Source organism: Peromyscus maniculatus, chromosome 17 (assembly GCF_049852395.1).
Source record: "Peromyscus maniculatus bairdii isolate BWxNUB_F1_BW_parent chromosome 17, HU_Pman_BW_mat_3.1, whole genome shotgun sequence".
NCBI lineage: Eukaryota > Metazoa > Chordata > Mammalia > Rodentia > Cricetidae > Peromyscus > Peromyscus maniculatus.
Window position 1 is genome coordinate 45215555 of NC_134868.1, and position 25747 is coordinate 45241301.

At 42.2% G+C, this 25747-nt stretch overlaps 2 protein-coding genes across 16 annotated transcripts in view; one reads left to right on the forward strand and one right to left on the reverse strand.

The window, feature by feature from the left end:
• The window catches only part of LOC102926471 (uncharacterized), a 139652-nt gene extending 134918 nt beyond the window's left edge, over positions 1–4734 (reverse strand). For 10 of the 14 annotated variants that reach the window (XR_013045368.1, XR_013045369.1, XR_013045370.1 and 7 more), the window contains exons 1-3: positions 4335–4732; positions 2855–2969; positions 2535–2708 (exon numbers count right to left, since the gene is read on the reverse strand). Coding sequence is in view for 9 of the 14 variants with exons in the window: in XM_076553562.1 (XP_076409677.1) it covers positions 2535–2708; positions 2855–2969; positions 4335–4579 (534 nt within the window). In the remaining 5 variants the exon portion in view is untranslated. Of the gene's footprint in view, positions 1–2534; positions 2709–2854; positions 2970–4334 lie in introns of all 14 variants that reach the window. The other 4 variants (XM_076553561.1, XM_076553557.1, XM_076553559.1 and 1 more) reach the window with 2 other exon arrangements.
• Positions 4023–25747, forward strand: part of Chrna6 (cholinergic receptor nicotinic alpha 6 subunit) — a 61234-nt gene continuing 39509 nt past the window's right edge. The window contains exons 1-2 of one of the 2 annotated variants that reach the window (XM_076553564.1): positions 4023–4196; positions 6178–6254. The gene's annotated coding sequence lies outside the window, so the exon portion shown is untranslated. Of the gene's footprint in view, positions 4197–4769; positions 4894–6177; positions 6255–25747 lie in introns of those variants that run through there. The other variant, XM_076553565.1, reaches the window with a different exon arrangement.

Below are 25747 nucleotides of genomic sequence, written 5' to 3' on the forward strand. Positions count from 1 at the left end.
AATACTTAGTTCTTAGTTCTGCCCTTGATTATTTATACTTCACTTGTATTCAATTCTCCCAGTGTTCACAAAATAATTACTAGTCACATGGAAGCTGAAACTAAATGATTCCTGTGGACTTCATAATGTGTGTGTGTGTGTGTGTGTGTGTGTGTGTGTGTGTGTGTGTGTGTACATGTGTGTCTACACCTGCCAGACTGATGATGTTAGGGCTCCATCAATTGAACACCCTCACTGAGATCAGTTGCCAAGCAGACAACTGTTCTTCAAATGACAAGAAGATTCATGTTTTCCAATCTTCTAATAGAGGAAACCCTGCTTATAATTCACATTTTGGGATAACTGGGATAATGTAGTGGCATGAAACCTTTAAACAGATAGTCTCTGCTCACTAAATTTTTGAAGACCTTCTCAAAGTAGTGAATAACTATTGATGGCCAGAAGAAAAGTGGTTTATTCTGTAATCCAGTAGTCATTGCTGATAGTGATGGTTAGCTTTCATTGTCAACTTGACACAACTTAGAATCACCCAGGAAGAGGCTCTCAGTGAGGGAGTTCCACATTGAGTTGGCCTGTGTGCACATTTATAGCAGATTGTCTTAATTAGAGAGGAAAGACCTGACCTACTGTGGATGGCACCATTCCCTAGACAGAGGCTCCTGAACAGTATAAAAGTAAAAAACTCAAGCTTTGCACAAGCAAGCGAGTATTCATGCATTCATTCCTCTCTGCTGTTGATTATAGATGTTATGGGACCAGCTGACTCAAGCTTCTGGTGTGATGCCTCCCCAGAAATGATGGACCTAGAATTGTGAACTAAACTAAGTTGCTTTTCTGTCAGGCATTTTATCACAGCCATGGAAATGAAACCACTTGATAATACTCCATTTAGCTTCTCAACACAAAAGTAAAAGGAAAGTTAGGGTAAAATTACTGGAAAAGACACATTGGCAGGAAGTATTATCTAATCAAATTCCGGTTCCTCTAGAAATGTCAGGATTTTAGAACCCAGGAATACCTATATTTCAGTTATCTATTTAGGGTTTCTTTTCCAAATTAGGAGTTGTTCTGATTCCCAAGGAAATATTTTCAGAGATGCATGCCCATTACTTATTAGACATACTGAATCAAACTCCACACATCTGCAGCGTAGAATTAGAGCCACACAAACAGAATTTCAGTCTCATCTGTACGGACATGGATAATTCTCTTCATCATCCAGTTATTTGACTAACAAGAAGGACTCAACCACTAAAAACAGGCAATGTCTGCCGGGCGGTGGTGGCGCACGCCTTTAATCCCAGCACTCAGGAGGCAGAGCCAGGCGGATCTCTGTGAGTTTGAGGCCAGCCTGGGCTACCAAGTGAGTTCCAGGAAAGGTGCAAAGCTACACAGAGAAACCCTGTCTTGAAAAATAAAAAAAATATAAAAAAATTAAAAAAAAAAACAGGCAATGTGTTTGCTACTCAGAATGCAACAAAATTTTGATATACAAAAAAAAAAGCAAATTAAATATCTCCTCACCCAGCAAGCAACTGCAGACATGAGAACAGGGCTTAGTTTTTACCTAAGTGGGTGTCTCTTGCAGAACATATACTAGCGAACTGTTTGATCATCCCTCTAGTTTTCTACATAATTATCCCCTAGTCACTACCAGTTTTATTTCTCCAGCGTCCTCCTTAAACTGATCCCTAGACGTGTTTGTAATTAAATACTTTTCTTGCTCAAACTATGAATTACTACCTTCAACATGGAAAGACTGTATCAGCACACATTAACTGGCTTTTTTAATTCCTCTCGCTTTATCCCCTCGGGTACCTAATTTCCAGTTGAACATTTCTGATTCATTTCCCTCCGCACCTTTTCTTCAGTCTGAAGTCACTTGATAATTACTTGCCAAGAGCATCACAATTTCCAGTTGACGTGAGTGCTTTTGTTGTCTTTTTAAGTTTTAAGATGAAGCCATTTCCAAAGTAAATTTTGCTCTCTACTCAGGTGGCTTTACAAAAGTCAAGGGAAATGGTGAAGAAAAAGACACAGGTGAGGAAGTTTCACCTTTAACAAATTCAGTGGCTCCTCAAATATTTCACATTAAATGTGTAAAAGAAAGTTGTGCCTCGGGTTTCTTTCAGGGAGCTGGAGAATTGACTCAGTGGTTAAGAGCACTGGCTGCTCTTCCTGAGTTCAATTCCCAGCAACCACATGGTGGCTCACAACCATCTGCGGTGAGATCTGGCGCCCTCTTCTGGCAGACAGGCATATGTACAGGCAGAACTGTGTGTGTGTGTGTGTGTGTGTGTGTGTGTGTGTGTGTGTGTGTGTGTGTGTGTGTGTGTGTAATTTTTTTTAAAATAAAAGACCAACAAATGTTTCTTTAGAAGTATGTATGTTGGACTCACAGCTTCTACAGTTAAGTCCTGTCCAACTGTTTTCACCCAGGAAATGCTTAGGTTTCTAAACATGAAATGTTGACCTTTGTCACTATCAAAACATGTATTTCAAAGACTTTGAAATTAAAACGCGGTGAACTGTACTTTGGTTTTTTGCTCGATATCAGCATGGTAGTCGAGCAGGAGTGCCGCCATCTCTTCGTGCCCGTTGTACACAGCGTAGTGCAAGGCGCTGTTACCACTGTTGTCCCGGATGTTCGGATCAGCACCGTGCTCCAGCAGGATAGCCGCACATTTCTGTTTCCAGCATTGGACAGACTGCAGTTCACAACAAAAAGCAGACTGTCAGCTCGAGGCATTCGAGATAAACATCCCACAGGTTTCATCGGCAAGCTACATGTAAATGGAGGTAGCGCTCTTCCCATCACGTCTAGCTCGTGCTGAAATTCATGGCTGCGACCTACCTTCATCAGAGGTGTGATGTGGTTCTTGTCGAAGGCATCAATCTCACAATTATTATTCACCAGAACGTTCACCACTGGCAGCCGGCCATAGACACAGGCAAAATGCAGAGCTGTCCTGTGGAAGTGAGAGGAGGTTTTGTGGCATTATAGAGCCCTGTCTGAAAATCCACAATTACTCATGCAATTATAACATTAAATACCCTGTCGTTTTCCTGCCTTCTAAACAAATCTTCACTGTTCTTAGAAAAGGATAAGATTCTCTATTCTTAAAGAAAGGGTAACCTATTTGAAGTCCTTTATGTGAGCCATGGATAGATCATGTGACCTCCTTACCTAGAGAAGCGTTCTGCCATTGAGTGGCTCATTTGAATCAGCCCAGAGCAGCTTATTTGAACAAAAAAAAAAGCATGGCTGGAGACAAAATGAACTCAGTGGTATTTTTGTAAACTTTTTTCTCATTTTCCTTTGCTTGCAAAAAAAAAAAAAAAAGTTGTATTATTGGTGTTCTGCTAGTATATTTTGGTTTCCATTTTTGTGTTTTTATGGGGCTCTTTTTGTGTGTTTCTTGGGGTTTGGATGGGTTGTTTTTTCAGGTTTTTTTTTAACTTGGTTTTTTTTTTTTTTTTTTTTTCAAAAAAGAAAATGAAAAGCATTACCTTTGAACTAAATTCCCCTTGGGTGTGACCCTACTCTGAGCTAAGTGGCTTACTAGGTACCTCTCAGCCTTCCTAGGCCTCAATCTCCTGATCCACCGCATTAGAAACACAAAGGGTATCGAGGTGACTCTCTTAGGAACCTTGCACCCAGCCCTTGACTGACCCTTCCTATTTGGGGTATGTAGTGTCCTCTGTTAATTCCTGCATTTACATCTGTTTAACTTTGTAATGAACTCCAGCTCTGCTTCACAAACAGATGGCAGGGCACAGGACACTGTCGTGAGAAGTCCCCTGAGAGGTGGTGGGAAGGAGGAGGAACCGACAAGAGGGTGTGGAGGAGGGACAGGAAGGGAAAGGGAGAGGAGGGAAGGGGGAGGAGGGAAAGGGGGAGGAGGGAAGGGGGAGGAGGGAAAGGGGGAGGACAGAGAAGGAACCTTTTCTTAACACGGCACCAAAGATCCGCGTGTATGCTGTGACGCGCTTCACTTCACCCCCAGACCCCACCCAATACTAGGTCTCTGTGAAAAACACGACTCTCCAGCCACAGCGACCTCGGTACTTTGGCTTTTGATGACAGCAGACACAATGGGCAGAGAGCTCTAGTTTTACCAGCTCTGTTGGACTAATCAGGAGGAGACTGAGAAGCAGTTAAAAGTTCCTGTCTGGCAGCTCAAGACTCCTCCCAGGTATGCAGGTGGGAGCCCCAAAAGCACAGGCAGACCCCCTTCCCTCACTGCCCACCGGAGCTCCCCTGGAAGCCAGGGAGGAAAACAGCTGACCTGCCCACGAGGTAGACAGTTGCCCGGCCTCCCTCCCCCTGTTACCTGTTCTTGTAGTCTCGGTCGTACACGCTGCACTTTCCAAGCGTGATGAGAATTTCCAACTGGCCCGCATCGCCCTCGGCTGCAACCCTGTGGATCTGCCCCACGGGCCGGTATGTTGTATGGTATTTTGGATAGCTGGGATATTCACCAAAGAAAAACTCAGAGACAGTCATTTGTGGGCCATCACAGAAACCGAAGGGTGTCTTTTCCTTAACCCCAAAGATCTTCCTCACGGCAGAAGCCATTGGCCTCAGGTTCCTTCCCAACTTCTCATCATTTCTGTCCTTCAGCCCAATATTAGGTCTTAGTAAAATCCAAGACTCGCCAGCGACATTTGCACAGAGGAACTCCGGGGCTTAAACGTCTGCCAACCAGGGCCTTGTACAGTTGGCAGAAGCACGGTTGCCAAGCAACACGTCTAAACACAATGCGCACGTGCTAGTTTGTACAAGTGAGCAAGAGTGCAACTCTTGACACGGGTGGCATCTCTGAGCCAATGGTAAAGGTGCTGAGTAGGCATGCGCAAGGCCCTGCCGGGAAGCAAACCCACGGTCCAAAGGTCAATAGAGTTTGAATTGAGTGTTTACATCATTTCAGACTTGTACCAGCAGGAAAGCAATCTTTGCAAATATTTCGTTGAAAACGGGGCAACGTAAGGATGGTGAAGACATAGTTGCCACACTATATGTATATATATATATATATATATATATATATATATATATATATATATATATATATATATATGATCTGCATCTCTTTATCCCTTAGTTGATTCTCCTTATCTTTTAACTGGACTCTGCCAACCTCCACAATCTATCAGTTGCTTGCCTCTCTGCTGCTGTGATAAAACATTGGCTAAAGGAACATGGGACAGACAAGATTTATTTGTCTTATGGGTTATAGCTCATCATCGAGAGAAGCCAAGGCAAGAACTGAGTCAGAGACCACAGTGACATACTGCCCACTGGATTGCTTCCTCCAGCTTGCTTCCCTTCTCCTACTGCCTAGGCCCACCTACCTAGGGAACTCACCATCCACAGTGGTCTGGACCCTCCCACATCAATCAGCAATCCAGGAAGTGCTCAGTGCCCCCACAGACCAGTCTGACAGAGGAAGTTCTTCAGCTGAGATTCCCTCTTCCCAGGGACGTCTAGGTTTGTGTCAAGTTGACAGAAAGCTAGCTAGGACATGAAGTCACCCTCTGGTGACTTCATCATTTCAGAGATGGTTCATCATCAAATGAAAACTTTTGAGAAGAAACCAGTAGACAGCTTTCAAATGAAATGAAAATGTATCCATGCATCCTTCTGTCTCTACCCTCTGATCCGCCTTACTTCATGTTCTCTTGATTTGCATTTCCCCTACACATCTGCAACGAGTGAAGGATTAATTGGCACTCTAAGGTGCGATTTAGAACCCTTGCTTTTGAAAACTTACATGTTACGGGTTAAAATGGGGTGTTAGTGGCTCTCCAGGTACCAGCATCCCAGGCACTGGCGGAGCCTTACGACCCTGCACCCCCTCCCTTTCTCGTCATCATTGTTGGAGTCTTCATAGCCATAGTCTTCCTCCTTTCTCTTCCCCTCTTGCTCTTTTCTCCTCCCTGGCTCACCTCCTTCCTCCTTCAGCAGTCGCTAGGCTTCCCAGCAGCAGCCACTAGCAACAACTTCACATGCTGAACTCTTCAGACTTAACTCCTGGAAGGTATATCCTCACTCCACCCTTTCTATTTTATCTCTTATCTTGTCTAGTCCTTCCCCTCCAGGTCGCCCCAAGAGTCCCGACTGCATCCATCCCCTATTCAGTTGACCTCTGCCCATATTGTGTTCATTCCCACTAGAGCCCAAGCCTCCAGGAACTCCAGAGACCATGGTGCAGGACCAAGGGAGCCCCTGTGCCCAGGAAAGGCCGAAGTAGGTAAGCATTTCCTCGCCCAGACCCATGCCAAGGGATAGGAAGGATAAAAGATATGAAGAAGAGTATCAAAGCTGAGAACACCTTCCAAGAGAGGCTAGCTTTCAAAGCAGGATGATCTCTAGACCCTCTTCAGTGCTCTCTCTCTCTGTCTCTCTCTGTCTCTCTCTGTCTCTCTCTCTCTCTCTCTCTCTCTCTCTCTCTCTCTCTCTCTCTCTCTCTCTCTCTCTCTCACACACACACACACACACACACACACACTTCAGTACAACTACCTCCTTTTAGACCTTAAGGCCTACAGTAAAGACTCTTAACTAAGCAGCCCATAGGACCTGTCAATTTTGATGTAATTCAGGAGCAGAAACCAAATGTTTTCAGCAACTTCTACTTTCATTTTGAAATTCAGTGGCCATCCTGTGCTAAGGAGAGCGCAGAGATGGCCAAGAACAAACGAGCTACTCTGCTACCCAGTGCTATCTCTGTTCATTGCCGGAGAATCATGTGAGCTCACAGTACTGGCATTTACCATTCAGTCCTGAAGAACAGTCGCTGGACCTCTGTTACCTGGGACAGGAAACACCTGTTACTCCCCGCACTTCTCTGCCCCACCTACTGCATCCCAGGTGCATCAGCTCTCTCCCAACCAGGCTTCTTCTTGGGGTTGGAAGTGGCATCAGTTAAGTGGAATTCTGTGTGAGAGCTGCTGTAAGTTGTCCTGGGGGTAATACAGCGTTCACTGGTGGCAACTGGCGTCCACCTGCTCTGCAGAGCTGGGAAGCATTTTGTGCTGGCTTTGATGGAAAATAAAGTCAAGGTGTCTTGCCCATTTCCATTAAATTTCCCTGCTAATTGAACCCTGTTTCAACCTGTCTCCTCTTGGATCTCTGCTCTCACTTCCCATCATTATTCTCATTATTGCCAAAAAGCAGCACCTGTCTGTTTCCCTTTAACGTGCACCTGCCAGTTACCAAGCTGGAATTTGATGAGGTCCCAACGCCTTCATTCTTGGAAGAAAGTTTCATCGAAAGAGTTGAAAGCTGGAAGCTATTCCTTCAAAATTAGGAAGGTGTGGTTACATTCCTTCCTGGTTCTCTTCCTATTGTTAAAACTTCTTTTGAATTATTTTTCCTAAAAGAGTAGCCTTCTTAGAGGGATGCATGCTTTGTTTATTATTTAACATTTTACTGTGTCATGTGTGGGTTTGAATTTCTAGTCATTCTTTGTGTTGGGATTCGGAAATCTCCCTGAGACTCTAGGCTCGCTCGTTCGTTCGTTCGTTCGTTCGTTCGTTCGTTCGTTCGTTCGTTCGTTCGTTCGTTTGTTTGTTTGCTTGTTCTCATCTTTTTTTTTTTAAGATTCATGTCTTCCAGTACTGATGGTGTGACCATTTTTTCTCTCTTCTTGGACTTCAACTATTTTACAGGCAGTCTGGATCCTAGCTACATTTCTTCCTTTCTCCTTCCAATGTACTTCTCCTCTTTAAAAGCTCTCTGTGTTCCACTCTGATGTAGGTACAGGGTCCATGATTTGGGGAGGGCGTTGGTTTTTGAGAAACAAAAAGTATATTTATTTTTATTGAAAATAGTTTTTTTTAATCAGATACCATATTCTGATGACAGTTTCCCTTCCCTCAACTCTTCCAGATCCTCCCCACTTCCTCACCCACCCAAACCCACACCCTTTCTGTCTCTCTTTCACTGGAGTACAGACGGGCATCTAACAAAAATAATAATAATAATAATAAACAAGAATAAGACAAAAACAAACAAACCAAAGAAAAAGCTCAAAAACACATAGATGCAGAGACACACAAATTCACACACCGAGGAAACCCATAGAAACACAAAACTGGACATCATAATATGTACAACAAGGACCTACAAGGAAAAAGAAACTCTAACCGAGTATCATGAGACAGAGAACCTCCAAAACTGCCACTGAGTTCCTTTTGTGTTGCCCATCTCTGCTGGGCATGGGGCCTGCCCTGGAGTATGGTTTGTATACCCAGTGGGAATCCATTGGAGAAAAAAAATTTTTTTTGCCTTTTGCAAGCAGTTATCATTTGGAGATAGCTTCTGGATTAGAGATGGGTGTTTATGACCACTTTGCCTCTCTGATATCTATACATACATCTCTCTCTCTCTCTCTCTCTCTCTCTCTCTCTCTCTCTCTCTCTCTCACACACACACACACACACACACACACACACACACACACACGGGAGGGGGTGTGAAGCAAAACTAATAGAATAATTCTTAAAAGGAATCGCACATTTCCCCTGTGATGGCAGGCTATTCCTTCATACTTACATTCTAGGAATCAGCTTTTCTTCAGTCACGTTGTTGACACAGTCAAAAGGAGAGTAGCACAGCTCTGGGCAGGGAAGTCTGGTTAACAACCTGAACAAGGAGGTTTCCCTTCCCTTCTCTACCTCCTCCCCCTCTTCACCTCCCCTGTTCCTTCTTAACACTTTCACAACAATGAATGCTGTACTGGCTTTACCAAAAGCTGTTCTTCACTTCAGCAGCTTGTCCTTGGGTCACTGACCTTTTCAAGTGGGAGCAAGGAACTTGGGTTTGTGGTTAGACTTCTTCCTACACAGGTGAAAAGAAAACAGAATCAGGTGCATAATTCCCTGGGAGCCACAGAACCATGAAATGCCAAGTCTGGGGGCAGGGTAGCCAGAGCTGCTTTCATACACTTCTGAAGACATTGTCCTCGGTCACTTTCCATCATTCCTTTTAAAAGAAATTCTAAATACCAAGGGTGTCATTGAGTTGGGAAAGCACTTTTGCCCATCTTGCGAAAGTCCCTGGGCACAATCTGCAGCGCTGTATAGTAAACTGACCTGTAATCCCAGAAATCATGTGGTGGAAGCAGGACAATCAAAAGTCCAAGGTCATCCTTAGCGACACAACAAACTTCAGTCAAGACTTGGATGAAGGTAAGTGAAGCCCTGCCTCCCTAAATAAAAAGCAAATAAAATAATAGATAAAACAACTTAGCTGGGAATTGTGATACACACTTGCAACCTCAGCACTCAGGAGGCTGAGAAAGAAGCATCTTTAATTTGAAGCTAGCCAGGGATACCTGGAGAGTCTGGGACAAGGACTGAGGATGGAGCCAATGTTAAAATGAGCGCTAGTAAGTGCAAGGCCCTAGGTTCCATCCCCGGGGAGGCAACGAAGGAGAAAGGGCCATAAAATAGAATACATTCTTAGAGCTAATACATTAGGAAATTGGATTATAATAAAACTTGTGGATTTTCTTGCTTTTTTTTTTAATTTATAAACACTAACAGGAATAGGGATGTTAACCTGGATTAGAAAGCTATATTTGTTAAGATGAAACTTTTCTTATAAAAACTATTGTAAGATTTTCTTTTCTTGCTTGCAAAATGCATTACCTCCATCTGCCCTAAAAATTAGGGAGCACTATTGACACAGTTATATAAGGTTGGGTGTGTGCCCTTTTTTGAAGTTGGAGGGGTTCTTTTGACACAGAAAACGCATGAATGAACAATCTGCAGGCCTCTCTCCAACTGTCAATTCGACTTAAATTCAGAACAAGGAAACAACCCGTCTATAAGAAATGTACTTGAAAAGGGCCTTTAAATATGTATAATCTGTGAATCCGTTACAAGAGAACACAATGCACAACAGCTCATATGATTTTAAATACCTACTTACTTTGACTTCAGTGTTCCTCTGCAATAGTTCACCTCCACCATTCTTGGCAGCTCCCTTGCAGGCCAGAAAAAACATCAATAGATCAAGTAATGAAAACAGTGGTTATTTGGAGCCACAGAAGAAACATTAAATTGCTAATTGCTAATCCTAGAAGGATCTCAAATTCCCCCTATCATGTCCATGTACCATCCTCTAAACATTAAGAAAAGGGATGAACCTCAGGAACGAGGTGGGATAAAGCAAAGAGCCATCAGAGTGGTGAGAAAGGGAAATGATGATAATCTTGATTACCACTGAGCACTTCCTGGGGACAAGTCATTAGAGTAGGCCTTTCAACTATTCCTGTTAACGCCCCAGCCACATTGTCAGTCAAGATTGCATTTTGGAAGTGAGGACAGTAACAGTTCAGGAAGTCAAATAACTTTCCCGAAACTCCATCCTAACTGGTAAGTGGCTGAGCTAGAATTCCAACCTGGATCCATCCGGATCTAGACAAATACTTGCAAGCCCCTGAAAGGCTTTTAGACCCATGAATACTTTATGAATGGAATGCGCTTTAGAGTCCTTTCTGAACTGGGTCATGGTCAGCACCATTTCCATTTTCCTTCTCCCTTGGATCCTCTCCTGTGCACAGAGCTGGGGAAGTCAGGGCTCATGAGAAAATGGAGCTGGACCCTGCACCCAATGCCAGACAAGAAACCCCACTTAGGTGTGTCTGGTCCAAGACAGGCAGACTCCTAACTCTGAGAGAGCAGTGGGTACAAGCACAGCAGAATCTGTGGTTTTTTTCCCTGCACAGCTGGAGATGGAAGCCTAGGGAGCACTCTCCCACTGGGCCATACCAGCTTTGGGCATGTTTGTGAGCCCTGCCATGGGCCCCACTCAGCAACATCGAGTGAAGGACAAACCCTAGTGAAAATGATTCCCAAAGACATGATCCTGATAATTCTAGACCTCTCTTCCAGCCTCTTGACTTTGCACTTTATAGAACAACTATCTGGGGGAAATGAATGTGCTCCAACTGTAAGTATCCTGATGCAGAAACAATTTCAGCTCTGTTAACCATTGCCCTGGAACCCAGAACTCAGTGAAATAAAATGTATTTCACTGCAGGAGCCCCAGCTTTGTGATTGGAAATGAGTCCTGTTGACTTCCTAGGGCACTCTAATAAATCACCACAAATTGAGTGGGCTAATAACACAGAATGTTATCCTTTCACGGCTCTGAGGATAAAAGCACAAACAAAATGCAGGTGTTGGCAAACCTAGGCTTTCCTGTAGGCTGCTACAGAGAACTATCCCTAGTCTCTTCAAGCTCTTGATGACCCCAGGAGTGCCTTGGCTTACAGCTTCCTAATTTGGATCTCTGCATCTGTAGCTACAGGGCTTTGTCTGTGCTCCTGCCCCTTTCTCTTCTGTTTCTTCCAAGGAAGGTGGCGATTGGGTTTAGAGTCCTGTCCTCAGACATGCTGCTCCTGCTGATCTGGATTCTGACTCAGGCTACTGCATTTTTAAAGCTCTGTGGCTGCTCCCAATGCCCATGGCCAGCTCTCTCCACCTGAGGAGAATCCTTTTCCAGAGAGCTGGAGGAAGGATTGCACGTGGCTCATTCCCAGCATGGCTTGGTGATATTATAGACTTGGACATTTCTGGGACATATGTGTCTCTGCAAATTTGTATATCCTAAACAAAACTGAGAGAGTTGAAGTTGCTGTGTGGGTTCTGTGTTTCCTATGAAACAGCCCAGGAAGCACTGGGCTAAATTGTGCAGTGTTCTTGGTGTAGTGACAAGTGACAAGAAGCACCTACTGAACATTCACAAAAATTGAGGCTTTGTTAAGACAGAAAAAAAGATTTAACAAGCAATAAAGACTCTATATGACAAAAAGCATCCACTGTCCATCCACAGTCAAATTAATGCTCAAGTCCAGTGCTCTCCCAACTTGCCTTCCTAGAAAGTATCAAAGTGCCTCACTGGTCCTCTGTTTTTTGAGGGGGAGGAAGATAAACCTAATAATGCACAGGGATTTGATTGTTCAGGCCTCACTAGACTGTGCATACAACTGAAGAGAATTTTAATCATAGGGTCCTAACTGCACCAGGTGTAATCCCAAAGTAGTGCAGAATGTGGCCTTGTTCCCAAGAGTCTGTCAGTGCCCCAGGCTTCTCTGCCCATTGATGAGCATGGCTACCTTCCCAAGGCCAAAGATATACCCTCCATCCCATGACAGCTGGAGAGGACTAGGTATGAGGTGAGGGTGGCTATGTAGGTAGGGGACAGAAGGAAGAAAATGATGCAATGCCTTGAAAAGACAAAAGCAGAAAGAGAGTCCACCCACCTAGAGTTCTATTCACAGCAAAACTGTCCTTCATGAGCAAAGGCAGAATAGTCATTTCCAGACTGGGGAAAGCAGGAAATCCATCATCTATAGCAAACCTGTGCTACAACCAGTGGTGAACAGAGTCAGCCAGCCTCTCCAATAAACAAAGTACAGGCCAAGGCCAGCAACACCCTCACTCAAAAACAAAATGGATGGAACCTGGAGATGTACAAATGTGCACATACATGCATGCATTCTCTCTCTCTCTCTCTCTCTCTCTCTCTCTCTCTCTCTCTCTCTCTCTTTCTCTCTCCCTCCCTGTCTTTTATCTGCCTTTCTCCCCTTCATTGCCTAGTTTTAAATCTGGGCTTGGGAGAGAAATCTTATTTTCTCATAGAAGGTAGTAGTTTGGAAATGCTCACAGAGTATTCCATGCATGACAGTGTGTTTATTGCTGTGGTCAACTTGAGAGAAGGTAGAGTGATGTGAAAGGAGGAATCTTAATTGAGAAAATGCCTGGATAAATGTGGGTATAACCGATGATAATTTTAGACCACTTTTTAAATTAATGATGTGGCAAGGAGAGCACAGCCCACTGTGTGCCTGGTCCTGGGGTGTATAAGAAAGCAACATGAGCAAGCCATGGCTAGCAAGCCAGTAAGCAGCACTCCTCCATGGCCTCTGCTCCAGTTCCTGCCTTGGGTCTCTGCCCTGACTTCCCTGGATCATGGACTACAAGCTGTAAGATGAAATAAACCATTTTCTCCTAAGTTGCATTTTGGTCACTGTGTTTTGTCACAGCAATAGAAACCCTAACTAACATGGCATGACTCCTGGTACCCAGGAACAGAGGCAGGTCACTCTCAAATTTAGGATAAAATTGAGTTACATACTGAGATCCTGTGATAACACAAACAGAAAACAGTGCTGCTTCTACTTACTGATTTTTAAGGTTTTCATTTGTAAATGATTTGGGTTTTAGTTCTTTCCTGTGATATCTTTTTCTGATCATTGTACTATAGGGATATTAATATTATAGTAAGATTGGGAGAGATTTTGTCTTTTGGAAGATTTTGTTAAATATTGGTTCATAGATTTCAAATGATTGCCAAGCTATCTGATCCTGCTCTTTCACTTATTAGAAATTTTTTATTTCAGTCTCTCTGCCACCTTCCCTTCATCCTCTCCCTCCCTAGCTGCATTTTATTCTCTTCTAAAGATGGGGTTTTGCATGTTGCTCAGCATGATCTCAGACTCTTGGGCTCAAGCATCCCCCTGCCTCAGCCTCCTGAGAAGCTAGAGCTAAATAAAAGCCACACCACTCCATCTCTGTACTTCCTGGGGTGGGGGTTAATCTTTCTAGGAAATTTTCACTTCATCTGATTTCTCTAGCTTTAACAAACATGTGTCTGAATATTGATGATATTCAGACTGAATGATCCTTCTCGATCATTCTCACTTCTGTAAGAGCAGCATGGACTCCCGTCCTCTTCTGTTCCTGATTTAGACAGTCTCATTCTTTTCTCTATTTCCTTACTTTTTCCTTTATTCGTTGTCAATCTAGTTAAATGTTTGTCAGTTTGGATTTGATGTTTTCAGAACACCAGCTTTGGGCTTCACAGTTTCCCCTTTGGGTTTTAACTCTGTTTTGTAACCATCTCTACTCTATCCTGTTTCATTTCATTTCCCTGCCCGTTTGGGGTTTCCCGTGTTCTGAAGAAGAGGAATAAGCTCTTAGTTTGAGACCCGTTTTCCAATCTGTGTGCTCACAGCCGCACATTCCCTCTGAGTGGCTTTCCCTGCATCCATCAGACTTCATAAGTCACAACTGTGTTCTACTACAAATTATTTTTATTTCCCCTGTCATTTTTCTTTGCCTCATCAGTTGTACAAGAATGTGTGTTTAATTTTCACAAAGTTTCCATCTTCTGTTAGTTATTTTAAATTTTGTCTTAACTGTGGTCCGAGAGTACAGATTAGAACAATTTCCACCCCACCAAATTTATCTCATCCCTTTCCTAGCCTCTGCCATGGTCTAACCTGAAGAGTGTTCCATCCACTCTTGGAAGAAGTGTGTTCTACTGCTTAGGCCTAAAATGTCCTATGGACCCCTGCAGAATCTAGCTGATTTATTGTGTTGTTCTGAGGGATCCCTGCCTTTCTGCACTGTTGTTCCAGATGTTGCTGAAGGTGAGGCATTGGCCTCTCCAGCTGTTTCTGTTGCTTCTGCTCTGTTTGCTGTGTTCACTTTTCAGTTTGTGTTGAGGCTCTGGCATTTGATACATACTTGTTTATAGCTGCTGTATGTCCCTGGTGCTTGGGCTGCTTCATAGCTCTTAAATGTTTATTTATGTTTAGCACCATTTTTAATTTTAATGTTGATATTACTATAGACAATCCAATATGCTTTGTATTTCTAAAAGCTTTCTACTAAAGCAAATCTGTCTGTATCTTTATATCCTACAGGTGTATCCTCTCTACAGGTGTATCTCCTATAGAGAGCACATAGGTGAATTCAGTTTTTCAACCTAGTTCCTCCATATCTTCCTTCAGCTGGATTATTTGTGTCATCCACACTCAGTGCAGCCATTGATACACTGGATTCACATTGGTCTTTTTGGCTTTGGGTCTTCTCTATGTCTTCACCCTGTTTGCTCCTCCGTGTCTCCAGCACTGTGCTGTTCTGTGTTATGTGTGTTTTTCCACTGTGAAACCTTAATGCCTTTAACACGTGGCCTCCTGAGGACATTCCAGATCTGACCACCGCCTCCATCTTCAAGGCACACAGCTCTATCCAGGGTATAGCAAACCCTCTGTTACATCCCAGACTGGCACTCCTGTCTCAGACACAACTTCCCCTGCAGGAAGTCAGCTTGTCAGCCATGTGCTTGACAACGGAGCTGCTCTTTCTGCTGCAAGTGCAGGAAAAGGTGCTGGGCTTTCAGGGAGCTAAGTCCTTAGGAGGTGGTTGATGAAGGTACTTGGACCTGAGGAATCAGACAAATTGTTATTCTTAATAAAGGTCACTCGGGAAATAACAGTGTAGCTCCCCACAGTGGGACTGTAAGTTTACAAAATCTGTATAAAGCAAGCCACAGTGTGTTGTTTCCCATTTGAACCAGTAGAAGTCACAGGAAGCTTTGAGGACAGAACCCTGAAAACACAATTAAAATGCAACATCCCCTGCTTCAAATAAAAGTTTTCTTTTGCCTTAACGGCCTTCCCAAAGAAGAATATCATCAGGTGCAAAAAGTGCAGATTAAAACATTGCAAACTCAACATCCTTAATCATCAGAGAAATGCAAATCAAAACGACTCTGAGATACCACCTTACACCTGTTAGAATGGCTAAGATCAAAAATACCAATGACAACCAATGTTGGAGAGGATGTGGAGCAAAGGGAACACTCCTCCACTGTTGGTGGGAATGTAAACTTGTACAACCACTGTGGAAATCAGTATGGCGGTTTCTCAGAAAATTAGGAATTGAACTACCTCAAGACCCAGCCATCCCACTCTTGGGCATATACCCAAAGAATGCTGATACATACCATAAAGATACATGCTCAGCTATGTTCATAGCAGCACTATTTGTAATAGCCAGAACCTGGAAACAACCTAGATGCCCATCAACGGAAGAATGGATGAAAAAAATGTGGTACATATACACAATGGAGTACTACTCAGCAGAGAAAAACAATGAAAGCATGAAATTTGCAGGCAAATGGATGGAACTAGAAAAAATCATCCTGAGTGAGGTAACCCAAACCCAGAAAGACAGTTATGGTATGTACTCACTCATTGGTGGATTCTAGATATAAAATGAACAATCAGACCACAACCCATAGAACCATAGAGGCTATATATATATATATATATATATATATATATATATATATATATATATATATAGCATGGAGGTCCCTAGGACAACTGTGGCATATAATAAATTTCAGTTTTACTCAATTATTGAAAAAAAATAGCCAAATGAATGGAAACACATGAACTATGAACCAAAGGCTGAGGGGCTCCCAGCTGGATCAGGCCCTCTGAATAGGTGAGACAGTTGATTGGCTTGATCAGTTTGGGAGGCATCTAGGCAGTGGGACCAAGTCCTGTGCTCATTCCATGAGTTGGCTGTTTGAAACCAGGAACTTATGCAGGGACACTTGGCTTAGTCTGGGAGGAAGGGACTGGACCTCCCTGGACTGAGTCTACCAAGTTGATCACAGTCCTCGGGGGAGGACTTGTCCTGGAGGAGGTGGGAATGGAGGGTGGGCTGGGGGTAAGGGGAGGGCGTGGGAGGGGGGAGAATGGGGAACCCATGGCTGATATGTAGAACTGAATGGTATTGTAAAATAAAAAATATATATCACAAAAAAAAAATAAATAAATAAAATAAAACATTGCAAACACACACCCTGAGAGCAGGAGGTAGGCAGGGAAGGGAGATGGCTGGCATTGCCCTGGAGGGTTCCTGTGGGTACTTGACCCCAGTGAGATGAGACAAATAGTGCCAACCTGCTCTCTCACACATAGAGGAGAAAGAGCTTGAGGCTACTGGGGACCTGTCTTCAGAAGGGACTGTGGCCCCCAGTCTCTCCAGCCTTCCTCCTGGCCATGTGATTTCTTACTCACAAGCATGAGCACAGATGTGCAACCCCATGCCTCTGAGAGTCTTTGCCAGAGCTTAGACAATGTAATTCATTACCTTTGAGTCCTACACACAAAAAGAAAATAAATCTGCTTTTTATATATTTAGGGTGCCTCAGATATTTCATCAAGAGTGATACCCAACTGACTACTGAATTCACCTTCAGAATTTGAAATTAGGATTTGGAAATTCCATGCCCAACATGATTCAAATGAAAGGAAAATATCTTAAAGGCACTGGGTCATCATTCTGAAACTTATTTCTCTAGCAATGGTGCAGGTGTTTGAGAGATTAATCTATTACGTAAGATCAAGGAGACAACAATGGGTTCTAAGACATTGAGCTGAAAAGGTGAAGACAAAACAAAGTTTGAATAATTTAGCCAAAATCTAGCATCCTAGGTGAAGATATCCACCAAGCCAAGCCTATGTTTACACTGCCTGACTTTGGTGGGCTAGCCTATCATGACTACATCTTCTATGTGAAGAGACATTTTAAATGCCAGGGAACTAGGCACGGTAATGGTAGCTTTCAAGCTACCATAAAATCAAATTATATCAAGGCCTTGAAGCTTAAGGTCATGTTAATATAACACTAGACAAATTGGAAGCATGGAAAGTTCAGGCTGGAGCGGCGGCCCACAGAGGTAGACAGGCCCGGCGGCGAAGACAAGCAGACGCAGGTAGGCCTGTGGCGGCGGCCTGTGGAGGAAGACGGGCCCAGCGGTAGCCCGCTGAGGTAGACGTGCAGCGGCCGACAGGGACATTCAGGCCCGGTGGCGGCCCCCAGAGGCAGACAGACCCAGCGGCAGCTGACAGGGACATACAGGCCCGGCGGCGGACCGCAGAGGTAAACAGGCCCAGGGACGGAGACAAGCAGACACAGCTTGGAACAGGGACGCCCCTAACCCCAACATCTGGGGAAGAAGCTATCTCCGTGGGTCAGAACCAGAACGAATCTGAACACTCCGTCTGAGGACAACCCAGGGCCCAGCTGCTGATCCTGTGAAACCCAACAACTTGGAGGTGTTGGTGAGACTACCCTGCTCAGCTGAAACCCATCTGGGAGAGGATTCAGATGCCTACAGATTAAAGTCTGAAGAAACAAGATCAGCTGAGGAGTTGACAAATGAACAAAAAGTGACCTGAGAACACAGAAGAAGGCGCTACCCAGACACCAAACCAGATCACCAGAATCATAAGTATATAATTCACCGATCGAAATCAGCTGCCCCTGAAGAAATAGCCCAAAAGCACCAATTTAACCAAGAACCCCTACTAAACCAAGACTAAAAATTAGAACAAGAGAGGCACTCTCAGACACAGACACCACCTGCACCTCACAGAGGAAGAGATGAGTAGGCGCCAGTGCAAAAATACAGGCAACAACATAAAGACCTATATGGCAACATCAGAACCTAGTGATTCTACACCTGCAAGACCTAAACATACCATGACAGAAGAAACAGAAGAAATCAACCCTAAAAATGACATTAAGAAGATGATAGAGGCCCTTAAAGAAGAAATAAAACATTCCCTCAATGAGGAAATAAAAACTTTCCTTAAAGAGGAATTGAAAAACTACCTTAAAGAGGAAATAAAAACTTTCCTTAAAGAGGAAATAAAAAACTCCCTTAAAGAGGAAATAAAAACCTCCCTTAAAGAGGAAATGAAAAACTCCCTTAAAGAAATGGAAGAAAAAACGAACAAAAAATGGGAAGAAATCAAAGAAAGCCAAGAAAAAGCAATTAAACAGATGAAAGAAACATTCCAAGATCTGAAAAATGAATTTGAGACAATAAAGAAAACACATGCTGAGGGAATGCTGGAAATAGAAATCCTGACAAAACGAACAGGAACTACAGAAACAAGCATAACCAACCGACTGCAAGAGATGGAACAGAGAATCTCTGACACTGAAGACACGATAGAGAAAATAGATTCGTCAGTCAAAGAAAACAATAAAGACAAAAAAGTCCTTACACAAAACGTCCAGGAAATTTGGGACACCATGAAAAGACCAAACCTAAGAATAATAGGGATAGAAGAAGGCGAAGAATACCAACTCAAAGGCACAGAAAATATATTCAACAAAATCATAGAAGAAAACTTTCCTAACCTAAAGAAAGAAATACCTATGAAGATACAAGAAGCTTACAGAACACCGAATAGGCTGGATCCAAAAAAAAAGTCCCCTCGCCACATAATAATCAAAACACTAAACACACAGAATAAAGAAAAAATATTAAGAGCTGCAAAGGAAAAGGACCAAGTAACATATAAAGGCAAACCCATCAGAATAACACCAGACTACTCAATAGAGACTATGAAAGATAGAAGATCATGGACAAACCTCATGCAGACACTAAGAGACCATGGATGCCAACCCAGACTATTATACCCAGCAAAACTCTTAATCACCATAGGCGGAGTAAACAAAATATTCCAGGATAAAACCAGATTTAATCAATACCTGTCCACAAACCCAGCCCTACAGAAAGCACTAGAAGGGAAAATTCAACCCAAAGAAGCTAAACACATCCATGAAAAATCAAGCAATAGATAATCCTACACCAACATACACCACAGAAGGACAACACAACACAACCAAAAAAATAACAGGAATTAACAATCACTGGTCATTAATATCCATCAATATCAATGGTCTCAACTCACCTATAAAAAGACACAGGCTAACAGAATGGATTAGAAAACAGGACCCATCCATATGCTGCATACAAGAAACACACCTTAACTCCAAAGACAGACACTACCTCCGAGTAAAGGGCTGGGAAAAGGTTTTCCAAGCAAATGGACCTAAGAAACAAGCTGGTGTAGCTATCCTAATATCTAATAAAATAGACTTCAAACTAAAATCAATCAAAAGAGACCAGGATGGACATTACATATTCATCACAGGAAAAATCCACCAAGATGAAGTCTCGATTCTAAACATTTATGCTCCAAATACAAAAGCACCCACATTCATAAAAGAAACACTACTAAAGTTTAAAACGCACATCAAACCCCACACATTAGTAGTGGGAGATTTTAACACACCACTCTCACCAAAAGATAGATCTACCAGACTGAAACTTAACAAAGAAATAAAGGACCTAACAGATGTTATGACTCAAATGGACCTAATAGATATATACAGAATATTCCATCCTAACACAAAAGAATATACCTTCTTCTCAGCACCCCATGGAACCTTCTCAAAAATTGACCACATGCTTGGACACAAAACAAATCTCAACAGATACAAAAAAATTGGAATAACCTCCTGTATTTTATCAGACCACCAAGCCTTAAAGTTAGAACTCAATAACAACAAAAATTATAGAAAACCCACAAACTCATGGAAACTGAATAATACCCACCTGAAACATCAATGGGTCAAGGAAGAAATAAAGACAGAAATTAAAGAGTTCCTAGAATTCAATGAAAATGAAAGTACAACATACCCAAACTTATGGGACACTATGAAAGCAGTGCTAAGAGGAAAATTCATAGCTCTAAATGCACACATAAAGAAGATGGAGCAATCCCATACCAATGAATTAACAGCACAACTGAAAGCTCTAGAACAAAAAGAAACAAACTCACCCAGGAGAAATAGACGCCAGGAAATAATCAAATTGAGGGCTGAAATCAACGAAATAGAAAACAAGAGAACAATACAAAAAATCAATGAAACAAAGAGTTGGTTCTTTGAAAAAATCAACAAGATAGACAAACCACTAGCCAAATTAACCAAAAGGCAAAGAGAGAACACCCAAATTCACAAAATCAGAAATGAAAAGGGAGACATAACAACAGACAATGAGGAAATCCAGAGAATCATCAGATCATACTTCAAAAACCTGTACTCCACAAAAATGGAAAACCAGGAAGAAATGGACAATTTTCTGGATAAATACCAAATACCAAAATTAAATCAAGACCAGATAAACCATTTAAATAGACCAATAACCCCTAAAGAAATAGAAACAGTCATCAAAAGTCTCCCAACTAAAAAAAGCCCAGGACCAGATGGTTTCAGTGCAGAATTCTACCTGACTTTCAAAGAAGAACTAATACCAATCCTCTTCAAAGTGTTCCACACAATAGAAACAGAAGGAACACTACCAAACTCTTTTTATGAGGCTACAATTACCCTGATACCCAAACCACACAAAGATGCAACAAAGAAAGAGAACTACAGACCAATCTCCCTCATGAACATTGATGCAAAAATACTCAACAAAATATTGGCAAACCGAATCCAAGAATACATCAAAACAATCATCCATCACGACCAAGTAGGATTCATCCCAGGGATGCAAGGATGGTTCAACATACAGAAATCAGTCAATGTAATACACCATATAAACAAACTGAAAGAAAAAAACCACATGATCATCTCCCTAGATGCTGAAAAAGCCTTTGACAAAATCCAACACCCCTTCATGATAAAGGTCTTAGAAAGAATAGGAATACAAGGAACATTTCTAAACATAATAAAAGCAATTTATAGCAAGCCAACAGTAAACATCAAATTAAATGGAGAGAAACTCAAAGCGATACCACTAAATTCAGGAACAAGACAAGGCTGTCCACTCTCCCCATATTTATTCAATATAGTACTAGAAGTTCTAGCTAGAGCAATAAGACAACAAAAGGAGATCAAAGGGATACAAATTGGCAAGGAAGAAGTCAAACTTTCACTATTTGCAGATGATATGATAGTATACATAAGTGACCCCAAAAACTCTACCAGGGAACTTCTACAGCTGATAAACTCCTTCAGTAAAGTGGCAGGATACAAGATCAACTCAAAAAAATCAGTAGCCCTCCTATACACAAATGATAAAAGGGCTGAGAATGAAGTCAGAGAAACATCACCCTTTACAATAGCCACAAATAATATAAAATACCTTGGGATAACACTAACTAAACAAGTGAAAGACCTTTTTGATAAGAACTTTAAATCTCTAAAGAAAGAAATTGAAGAAGATATCAGAAAATGGAAGGATCTCCCATGCTCATGGATAGGTAGGATTAACATAGTAAAAATGGCAATCTTACCAAAAGCAATCTACAGATTCAATGCAATCCCCATCAAAATCCCAACACAATTCTTCACAGACTTGGAAAGAAAAATACTCAACTTTATATGGAAAAACAAAAGACCCAGGATAGCTAAAAGAATCCTATACGATAAAGCAACCCTTGGAGGCATCACCATCCCGGACCTCAAACTCTACTATAGAGCTATAGTAATAAAAACAGCTTGGTACTGGTATAAAAACCGACATACGGACCAATGGAATCGAATTGAAGACCCTGACATTAATCCATGCACATATGAACACCTGGTTTTTGACAAAGGAGCCAAAACTATACAATGGAACAAAGAAAGTATCTTCAACAAATGGTGCTGGCATAACTGGATGTCAATATGTAAAAGATTACAAATAGATCCATATCTGTCACCATGCACAAAACTCAAGTCCAAGTGGATCAAAGACCTAAACATAAATCCAGTTACACTAAACTTAATAGAAAAGAAGATAGGAACCACTCTTGAACGCATTGGCACTGGAGACCATTTCCTAAATAAAACACCAACAGCACAGACCCTGAGCACAACCATTAATAAATGGGACCTCTCAAAACTGAGAAGCTTTTGCAGGGCAAAAGACACAGTCAATAAGACAAAAAGACAGCCAACAGATTGGGAAAAGATCTTCACCAACCCCACATCTGACAGAGGATTGATCTCCACAATATATAAAGAACTCAAGAAACTAGACATCAAAGCACTGAACAGTCCAATTAAAAAATGGGCTAAAGAGCTAAACAGAGAATTCACAAAACAAGAACTACAAATGGCTGAAAGACATTTAAAGAAATGCTCAACATCCTTAATCATCAGAGAAATGCAAATCAAAACGACTCTGAGATACCACCTTACACCTGTTAGAATGGCTAAGATCAAAAACACCAATGACAACCAATGTTGGAGAGGATGTGGAGCAAAGGGAACACTCCTCCACTGTTGGTGGGAATGTAAACTTGTACAACCACTATGGAAATCAGTATGGCGGTTTCTCAGAAAATTAGGAATCAAACTACCTCAAGACCCAGCCATCCCACTCTTGGGCATATACCCAAAGAATGCTGATACATACCATAAAGATACATGCTCAGCTATGTTCATAGCAGCACTATTTGTAATAGCCAGAACCTGGAAACAACCTAGATGCCCATCAACGGAAGAATGGATGAAAAAAATGTGGTACATATACACAATGGAGTACTACTCAGCAGAGAAAAACAATGAAAGCATGAAATTTGCAGGCAAATGGATGGAACTAGAAAATATCATCCTGAGTGAGGTAACCCAAACCCAGAAAGACAGTTATGGTATGTACTCACTCATTGGTGGATTCTAGATATAAAATGAACAATCAGACCACAACCCATAGAACCATAGAGGCTATATATATATAGCATGGAGGTCCGTAGGACGACTGTGGCATATAATAAATTTCAGTTTTACTCAATTATTGAAAAAAAAATAGCCAAATGAATGGAAACACATGAACTATGAACCAAAGACTGAGGGGCTCCCAGCTGGATCAGGCCCTCTGAATAGGTGAGACAGTTGATTGGCTTGATCAGTTTGGGAGGCATTTAGGCAGTGGGACCAAGTCCTGTGCTCATTCCATGAGTAGGCTGTTTGAAACCAGGAACTTATGCAGGGACACTTGGCTCAGTCTGGGAGGAAGGGACTGGACCTCCCTGGACTGAGTCTACCAAGTCGATCACAGTCCTCGGGGGAGGACTTGTCCTGGAGGAGATGGGAATGGAGGGTGGGCTGGGGGTAAGGGGAGGGCGTGGGAGGGGGGAGAATAGGGGAACCCATGGCTGATATGTAGAACTGAATGGTATTGTAAAATAAAAAATATATATCACAAAAAAAAAAAAGAAAGTTCAGGCTGTTTTTTTCTCCTGGAGCCCTGAGCCACATCCCAAGAACTCTTACAGAAACCCAATTTGCATTCTGCAAGGCATCGAGAGAGCTTGTAGCAAATTTAATCAAATGATATTGGATCTGAAATTAAAATTGTACATAATCCTTAGTCTGGACTTAATATGAATATTTGGAGAAAGTAAATTTACTAGACTAAAGCAAAGATCATATTAGATGACTCAAAACTAATCAAAGAAAACACATTGAAGGGCTTGTTTTCTCACTTTTCTGGATGTTGTGTTTAAGAAGTCTTGAGATTAATTCCAACTCTTTTCTTCTCCTCTACTGTATTATGTGAAGAGCAATGATTGTGGGGTTTCTTTAAAGTTTCATCCTATTATTTCATTTTTGTGGAGCTTTAAAACCCTGATGTGTAAAAACTGTGCATGCATATGTGTGATATTTAAACACGGTGAGGTATTTTTTTAACCAGATATACAGTGTGTCTCAAGCAGACCATAGTAAGTAGCTGTGATGTTAAATATTGTCAACTTGACAGGTCTAAAACCACCTAGAAGAAAAGCCTCCAGGCACACCCAGGCATAGTCATGATTATGTTCACTGAGATGGGAATGCCTAGCCTAAAGGAGGATGGCACTATTCCTTGGGATAGGGCCCTGGGAGACAGAAAAGGGTGTAGCTACCCAAGCAATAGCATTAACGGTCTCTACTTCCTGACTGTGGATGTGAGTGGCCAGCTACATCATGATGGATTACATCCTGAAACTGTGAGCCAAGATAAATCCCCACTTCCTTGGTTGCTTTTTGCAGGGCATAGTGTCACAGCAGCACAATGAGCCTAAGACACTAGACTCTTCATCAGATGGCACATTCACTATTACTCTGTTTGGGGAACATTAGTTGTGCTATAAAGCACATGTTTTGGCACATATCTAGGTATGGAGCTGAAAAGGCATTGTGTATCTGAGACTAGTATTTACCCAGAATTCTTAGATAAACTTGGTGCTTATGCTAAAATACAAAAAGTACCTGGCCACTTTCAGCATCCAAAGATGCTGAAAGGTCCTGAGAGGTCTAAAAAATAAAGAGGCATAAACACTATGAGCTCATGTTAAAGAAAAGAAAACAATGATTGACTTTGAAAATTCATAAAAATAAATAGCTCACAGTATACAGTGCTTCTGCACAGGTCCTATGTATAGTGCACACTATACAGTGCTTCTTCAAATGTTGTATGTATAGTGCACACTGTACAGGGCTTCTGCAAAGGTTTTATGTATAGTGCACACTGTACAGGGCTTCTGCAGAGGTCCCATGCATAGTGAACACTGTACAGGGCTTCTGCAGAGGTCCCATGCATAGTGAACACTGTACAGGGCTTCTGCAGAGGTCCCATGTATAGTGAACACTGTACAGGGCTTCTGCAGAGGTACCATGTATAGTGCACACTGTACAGTGCTTCTGCAAAGGTCCTATATGTAGAGTTCTGCGAGCATGGGGAAAATAGGTTTCTCGGTGTAGCTTTGCGCCTTTCCTGGAACTCACTCTGTAGACCAGGCTGGCCTCGAACTCACAGAGATCCACCTGCCTCTGCCTCCCGAGTGCTGGGATTAAAGGCGTGTGCCACCACTGCCCAGCTAAAATAGCATATTTCTATTATTCCTCTCCTTCTAGAATAGGTAAGAGCTGAGAGATCGAGAGAGGCTGCAAACCTCCCTCCCTGTGTTCTTTCTGGCTCTGGCAACAACCATTCCACTAAGATCCTGCTAGATCTTACTTTTTTAAACTGTACATGTGAGGGAGATAAAGCCAGCTAAGATTTGAGCATCATTTTGTTAGTTAGAACAAACCA